Consider the following 7,429-nt stretch of genomic DNA (forward strand, 5'->3'; position numbering starts at 1 on the left):
GGTTGTTTTTCCATCCCTAAGGTTGTTCACGCATCCCAAAGCTCCCAGGTGGCTTTGAAATGCAGTTATTGTGGAACTGGCTAAGCGTCACCCCAGCCTCAGGTTCCACGTGTCCATTTGGCTTTTTGTGGTTGTTGTTTTTTTTCCTTCCCCTGGGATCCAGATGAAAGCGCGCCTTCTCCCCGCAGGTACAAGGCCAGCCAGGTGCTGGTGACTTGGAGTCTGACAGAAGGATTGGCAGCGGCCATCTTCCCAGCGGGCACCGGGGCATCTTCCCGGCGGGCACCGGGGCATCTTCCTGCTCGCTGTGTCCACCGGTACTAGCAGCTCCGCTCGGACCCTAGATTCCCGCGCCCGCCCCCAACCCCCCCCCGCGAGGGGCGTGGTCCTGGAAACGTCTGTCCTGCCTGCGTCGTGACGTCACAATTCCACGCCGAGGAACCCGCCCTTAGCAACCGGACGGGCATCGGTGTCCCGGGCCGCTGCCGACTCCTCCTTTCCACGCCACCATTGCAGGGGGGGTAGGGCCCGGCCGGGGGAAGGACCCGAGGGGACCCAGCGTGTCCCCACGATGGCTGCGAGAGGACTAAACATGGACGGCAGCCGGAGAGGTAAAAGGCAGCCTCGGGTCGGAGCGGTGGGGCTCGAGGCCCGGGCCCCGCGCGCGCCACGGGGCCGGTGTCGCCTCTAGTGATGCTCGGGGCCCGCGGCTGCCAGGGCGTCTGGCACTGTCAGAGGTCCTGCTTGCAGGTCTGCAGGTTCGCTTCCTGCCCGTGATGTTGTCGCCCTGACACCAGGACCCCCTCTCTTGAGAACTTGGGGTCGCGCGGCCTTTATCAAAACCTCCAGGGGCTGGGGATATAGCCTAGTGGCAAGAGTGCCTGCCTCGGATACGCGAGGCCCTAGGTTCGATTCCCCAGCACCACATATACAGAAAACGGCCAGAAGCGGCGCTGTGGCTCAAGTGGCAGAGTGCTAGCCTTGAGCGGGAAGAAGCCAGGGACAGTGCTCAGGCCCTGAGTCCAAGGCCCAGGACTGGCCAAAAACAAAAAAAAAAACAAAAAAAAAAAAACCTCCAGAGCCCCCAAGCAGAGGAACCAACTTGATCGAATCAGCACATACCCTCCCCCCTGTTCAAAGTTATCTATTTAAATTGCCTTTAAATCAAGCCGCTAGCGGATTCCTTGAATTAGGTCTTGCTTTGAATATGAGTTGTATATGCCTTCAATATATAACCATTGATTAAAATAATGAAGGATTTCACTATCCTGGCAAAACCGTCAGTCTCAAGGACATGTTTTTAGTCCATGCATATTTGAAGGATGGTGTTCTTTTTTCCTGGCATTTAGTTTGAGACTACTTTTCCATGCCATTTTATATCATTCTGAGTCCAATCAGGATATAGTCACTACACTAATGTAATGCAAGAGGAAGGAGCATTAGGATTTGTTCCATCCAAGACAGTATCACTAACTCTCTGCCTTCCTTTCATTCTTTCTAACTTCTCTGTTTATACTTTATATTCCTTTTCTTCACCTTGAGTAAAACATTTGCTTCTATTAAAATGGAATTACAGTTAAGATCTCAGACACCTAAATCTGTTTCATATAATAATAGAGCATGGTTCCGTTGTTCAAGTACTAGCAATTTTTATTGGCCAAGGTAGTGCTCACGAACCAGATTTACCTGGGATCAGATCTTGAATCATACTGTAGTCATGTAATCTTGACAAGTTACAAGTTTAACTTCTTTGAGTTTTATCAACCCTCAGTTATAAAGTGAAGAGAATGATAGTGCTTACAGAGCTGTAAGGGTTAAATGAATCTTTACGAGCACAGTATATAAATCTTAGAACAGTATCTGACAGAATGCAATAAACATTTTGACTAACAGTGAAGAAATCGAACTAAAACGGGGTTGAGATAAAATGGGAATTTTTTGGCTTATGTATAGTTAAGTTCAGAGATGGAGTTATAGCTCAGCTGGTACAATACCAGCCATTGAGCAAAGCGTCAAGTACTGAATTTGAGTCTGGGTCTCACACCAACAAAAAAACAAAAAAAAAAAAGAAGAAAAGTTTAGGGAAGGTAGAGCTTCAAACATAGCTGGCTCCAAGAACTCAGTTACCAGAAATGTTTCTATCTTATGTTCAGGCTTTGTTCCCAGGCAGGTTCACCTTTCCCAGTACAAGATGGCCTACCGAACTTACTTAGATCCTACATTGAGCATAGCAAGCTGGACACAAAGAGCATCTTCCCTAATCGGTCCAGCAAGCATCCCAGGATTAATTCTCAGTGGCTGGACATGGGTCATTCCTGATTCAGCCATCATGGCTTACCAGAACTGGCTTCTATGCCCAGTGGGCTCAGCGCTACTGCATCCACCCGGGCTAAGATTTTGTGCCTGTACTCAGGCTTGAACTTAGCCAGATACTTTTTTTCCTTGGTGCTAGTCCTGGGCTTGATGAGGGCCTGGGTGCTGAACTTTTCTGCTCAAGGCCAGTGCTCTACCACCTGAGCCATAGCTCCATGTCCGACAATTTTTTTGTAATTAATTGGAGATCAACATCTCATGGACATTCCTGCCGGGGCTGGCATTCAACCATGATCCTCAAATCTCAGCCAGCCTCCTGAGTAACTAGTATTACAGGTATGAGTCACGGGTGCTCAGCAAGCCTGGCACTCTTGCTTGGCTTTTTCACTCAAGACTGGCACTCTACCCCTTCAGCAACACTTCCGCTTTCTCATTCTGCATTTGGATTTTACTGTTCTTGTCTTTCTTTGTCTTCCACATTTTTCACATCTCTACTAGACTTGGAATGTATCCTTTCAGCATCTTTATAGTTGTTAAGCGCCCATCTTATATAACAAGCTTGCAGGCATTTTACCGCTGGTGTTGGAGATATAGCATAGAGATAGAGTAGTTGGCTCTTCCTTGGCACAGCGTTTGATCTCTGGCACGCTCTCCCACTCCCATACTCACAGACAAAAAGGTCTTAATAGCACAATATTTGTGCTTTGTATGTTAATTTCGCAACTTTGTGCTGTTTTGAAAATTGTAATTACAAATTCAATCACTTTTTGGAGAAAAATTATTTTATGATCAGTTCTATTTGTACTTTTCCAGAATCCTATGTAGTCTGACAGATTGAAGTCTTCTTTTAGAGGAGATGGTTATCTATTACTAGAGTTCTTTTTATATATTCCTATATTCCTTAGTTAGGAATCGGCATTCAGGACCAATGCGGGCCACACAGCAAGATGGCAAGATTCCACCAAAAAAAGAAAACCCGGGCACTTGTGGCTCATGCCTGAAATCCAGCCCAGACAGACAAATCTCTGAGACTCTTAAGTTAACCACTAGAAAACCGGAAGTGGTAGAGGACTCACTGGCCTTGAGCAAAAGTGCTCAGGAACAGCACCTAGGCCCTGAGTTCAAGCCCCATGACCAACAAACAGAAAGGAAAAAAACATAATAACAAAACCACTACACACACACACACACACACACACACACACACACACGTGAGTGCCAGTGAAATGGAAGTCTGAAGGTGAGTTTTGTTTTTTTGTTTTTTTGCCAGTCTTGAGGCTTGAAGTCAGGACCTGAGCACTGTCCCTGAACTTCTTGTGCTCAAGAGTAGCATTCTACCACTTGAGCCACAACACCACTTCTGGCTTTTTCTGTTTATGTGGTGCTGAGGAATCGAACCCAGGGCTTCATGCATGCTAGGCAAGTACTCTATCATTAAGCCACATTCCCAGCCCCTGAAGGTGAGATGTTTTATAATAACTTCTTAAAACAGAAAACCTCAATTCATTACCACCGAATTTTCATATCCAACATATTATTGCTGGCTAGTAAAATGATTGAATAAAAATTTTTGATGACCACTTAAAGACAGATTTTCTTGTTTTTGGAATAGTTAATATTGGTTTTGTATTTCATTATCCTAATTCTTATTTTTTTGTTTTCTTCTTAAAAGTCAGAACCCCTGTCCTTCCCAAATATGGTCCACCATGTATATTTAAAGGACACTTGAGCACCAAAAGTAATGGTAAGTACTGTACTTAAACTTCTAGCTCTGGTAAAAGATGTTTTGTTTCCTATATTGGCAAACTATAGTACATAATGAATCAATTACTTTATTTAATGGGTATTTTGACTTGACATTATTATATTAAATATCAAAAGAATTGTTTAGAGAAATTTAAGAGTTCATTATTTTGAACTATTACTATGTCCTGAATGTTGACTGCTGCCTGCCAACTGCAGTCTGTAGTCCGTAGTCTGCTTTACCACCAGACTACCCTGTCAGAGCAGGGCTACCTTGTTAAGATGGTAGGTATTGTGTTAAAGACAGCCCTGGGAAGGAACAGCTGTGCAGAGAAAGAGAGAACTTGAATTTATCCTACGTGAATGTTGTAGACTTCTTTTTCCAACTGGATTTCTAGGTCCTATTATAGATTAATATTTTAAAGCCTCCAAAGTAAAACTTTAATGTTATCTTTGAATTTTTGTATTAAGTTATAAGCCTGGGTTTTAGGCACAATAATGGAAACCCTTTGTCCTTATTTCTATGAATAATCTTTGACAGTATTTTTTCCAAATAAGAAGTATAGGGCACATTTTCAGTGACTCACTTTTTGTACTACAGTGTATATGGAGAGGCAGAGCACACACCAGGATCATAAATTTTGAAAAATAAGCCTAAAATTTCTGAAACTAGACTTAAAATATATATACATACTAAGGTATAGATAGATAGTAGGATGAAGAATAGTATGTAATGTTGGCTAGCTTTCTTTAGTGTATGTGCAGAGCTTGTGTAGATGTAGTAGTTGTCAGAATGGGGGTGCAGGGCTGGGGATATAGCCTAGTGGCAAGAGTGCCTGCCTCAGATACACGAGGCCCTAGGTTCGATTCCCCAGCACCACATATACAGAAAACGGCCAGAAGCGGCGCTGTGGCTCAAGTGGCAGAGTGCTAGCCTTGAGCAGGAAGAAGCCAGGGACAGTGCTCAGGCCCTGAGTCCAAGCCCCAGGACTGGCCAAAAAAAAAAAAAAAAAAGAATGGGGGTGCAACAGTTCACAGCCAAACATAGTGTCCTTTATTAGCAATGTAGCCAGCAATGTAGTTTATATTTTAGTGCCTTGGTTTCTAATAAATGGTTATAATCATGACTAGATAAAGAGTTTTTACATTTAAAAAGCTTGGAGCAATGCTTGGTAAGTGGTATTCACTCAACAAATACTTTTAATGATAATAAAGTTCACAATTATTGCCTATGCTTATATTATGCATAGATGTACTGGAGGTGTGACTCAAATGGTAGAGCACCAGCTGAGCAAGCTGAGTAAACTTGAGGAGGTCCTGAAAAAGGAAAAACAAAAACAAAAAGACTTTCCCCAGAAGAAATGATTTAAAAAGTGATAGAGTTATAGATTTGGGAGGGGAGACTGAGGCTCAGTATTGAAAAATCACAAAATTTTCTGTCGCTACATGCCGTTCTAGCTCTTGCCTATATGTATGTATTCTCAGAAAACATTGAAAGCAAATATGTCTGTTGCCTAGTATGTGCAAGTCCCTGGGTTTGATCCCCAGCACTACAAAGAAATTATATCCACAGGTTTTTTGTGTGTGTGTGTGTGTTTTTGCCAGTCCTGGGCCTTGGACTCAGGGCCTGAGCACTGTCCCTGGCTTCCTTTTGCTCAAGGCTAGCACTCTGCCACTTGAGCCACAGCGCCACTTCTGGCCAATTTTTATATATGTGGTGCTGGGGAATCGAACCGAGGGCTTCATGTATACGAGGCAAGCACTCTTGCCACTAGGCCATATCCCCAGCCCCTATCCACAGTTTTATATGTGTGCTTTCTTCCAACAGTTTGAAGGTCAAAAAGTTTCATGCCATGTGATTTTTATGGTATTTGTTTTAAGATAGCCCTACTACATTTAAAGAACTCTACTAATGGGCTGGGAATATGGCCTAGTGGCAAGAGTGCTTGCCTTGTATACATGAAGCCCTGGGTTCAATTCCTCAGCACCACATACGTAGAAAATGGCCAGAAGTGGCACTGTGGCTCAAGTGGCAGAGTGCTAGCCTTGAGCAAAAAGGAAGCCAGGGACAGTGCTCAGGCCCTGAGTCCAAGGCCCAGGACTGGCAAAAAAAAAAAAAAAAAAAAAAAAAGAACTCTACTAAACAGATTTGTAGATACTGTTTCCAGTTGAGAAACTAGAAATTTGCCCTCAGAATGAAATCTTTGTATAAGTTTTTGTGGTATAAGATTTGTTAAATTTCCTAATTTCTGTGGATTGATTGAGGATTAGCATGTTAATATTTTAAAATCAAGCAAGTAGCAAAAAATCTTTAGTTATGAATGAGATATATTAAAAAGAAAGAAATTTTAAGGTAATAATAGGTTGCTTCTAGAGTCTTTTCCCCCAAACTCTTGGGCCTTGCAAGGCTTTGAACCCAAGTAGTCATAGCTCATCAGTGTTAGCAGTGCAAGATTCGAGCTAGCAGGCACTCAGCCTCACCGAGGCAGAGTTTCACTATCACTGTGGTTTAATTTCACAACATTTTGTAAGAAGTAACTTATCTTGTGATTATTAATGTATTCATTTTAAGTATATAATGATTAAATATGTTTTAATTTTTAGCTTTTTGCACTGACTCCTCTTCTCTCAGACTAACCACTCTCCAGCTGGTCAAGAATCACATGGCTGTTCACTATAATAAAATCCTTTCAGCCAAAGGTAAAAGTGTAAATGTGAACTTTCTGTGCCCAATTTGACACCCCACTCCCCCCACCAGCTTTTTGACTCCCCAAAATAAATCTTTGGCAAAAATTATTTTATAGGAGGATTTGTCTCTGGTATAGTGGGATACCAACCATTGACTGTGTCTGTGGCACAGACTCAGAACACTGGGGGTTTTGTTTGTGTTTTTTTACTATATTTGAAATCTCTATAATGCCTACACTATTTAATTTTGTGTGTTAGAATTATTATTTTGTCATTAGATGCCACTTTTTTTTCCTTTCTATTTACATTTTTTTCCTTGTAGCCCAGGTAGGCTTTAAACTTGCAATTCTCCTGCCTCAGCCTCCTGAGTGGTAAAATTATCAATGTACAACACCACACCTAGCTGGCTATTGAATTTAATGTTTATAGTCACTTCTTTGTTTTCAAATCTACTTTGAAAGTCACACAAAGAAGATATTGGCTACTGTTTTTCTTTTTTACATTTTTATCTAAATATAAGTACATAATCAGTTAACTATTTTGAAAAATGTATGTTTATAATCATTACTATAATTACACTCTCAAACTAGAATCATTTGACTCTATTTAGGCCAGATTCTCCTGCCACCTGTTTTTGTACAATATGAACTAAGGACAATGTTTATATTTTAAAGGTTAAAAAAAG

At 42.1% G+C, this 7,429-nt stretch overlaps 1 protein-coding gene across 1 annotated transcript; it reads left to right on the plus strand.

Annotated features, from left to right (window-relative positions):
* Positions 1-447: 447 nt before the first annotated feature.
* On the plus strand, positions 448-7,013 carry LOC125345065 (spermatogenesis-associated protein 7-like). Its single transcript, XM_048337312.1, has 3 exons — positions 448-611; positions 3,986-4,057; positions 6,661-7,013. Exons 1-3 carry the CDS (start codon positions 572-574, stop codon positions 6,792-6,794), a joined length of 246 nt encoding a protein of 81 aa, XP_048193269.1. The 5' UTR covers positions 448-571; the 3' UTR covers positions 6,795-7,013.
* The last annotated feature ends 416 nt before the right edge of the window (positions 7,014-7,429 follow it).

The sequence above is a fragment of the Perognathus longimembris genome, unplaced genomic scaffold, assembly GCF_023159225.1.
Source record: "Perognathus longimembris pacificus isolate PPM17 unplaced genomic scaffold, ASM2315922v1 HiC_scaffold_5272, whole genome shotgun sequence".
NCBI lineage: Eukaryota > Metazoa > Chordata > Mammalia > Rodentia > Heteromyidae > Perognathus > Perognathus longimembris.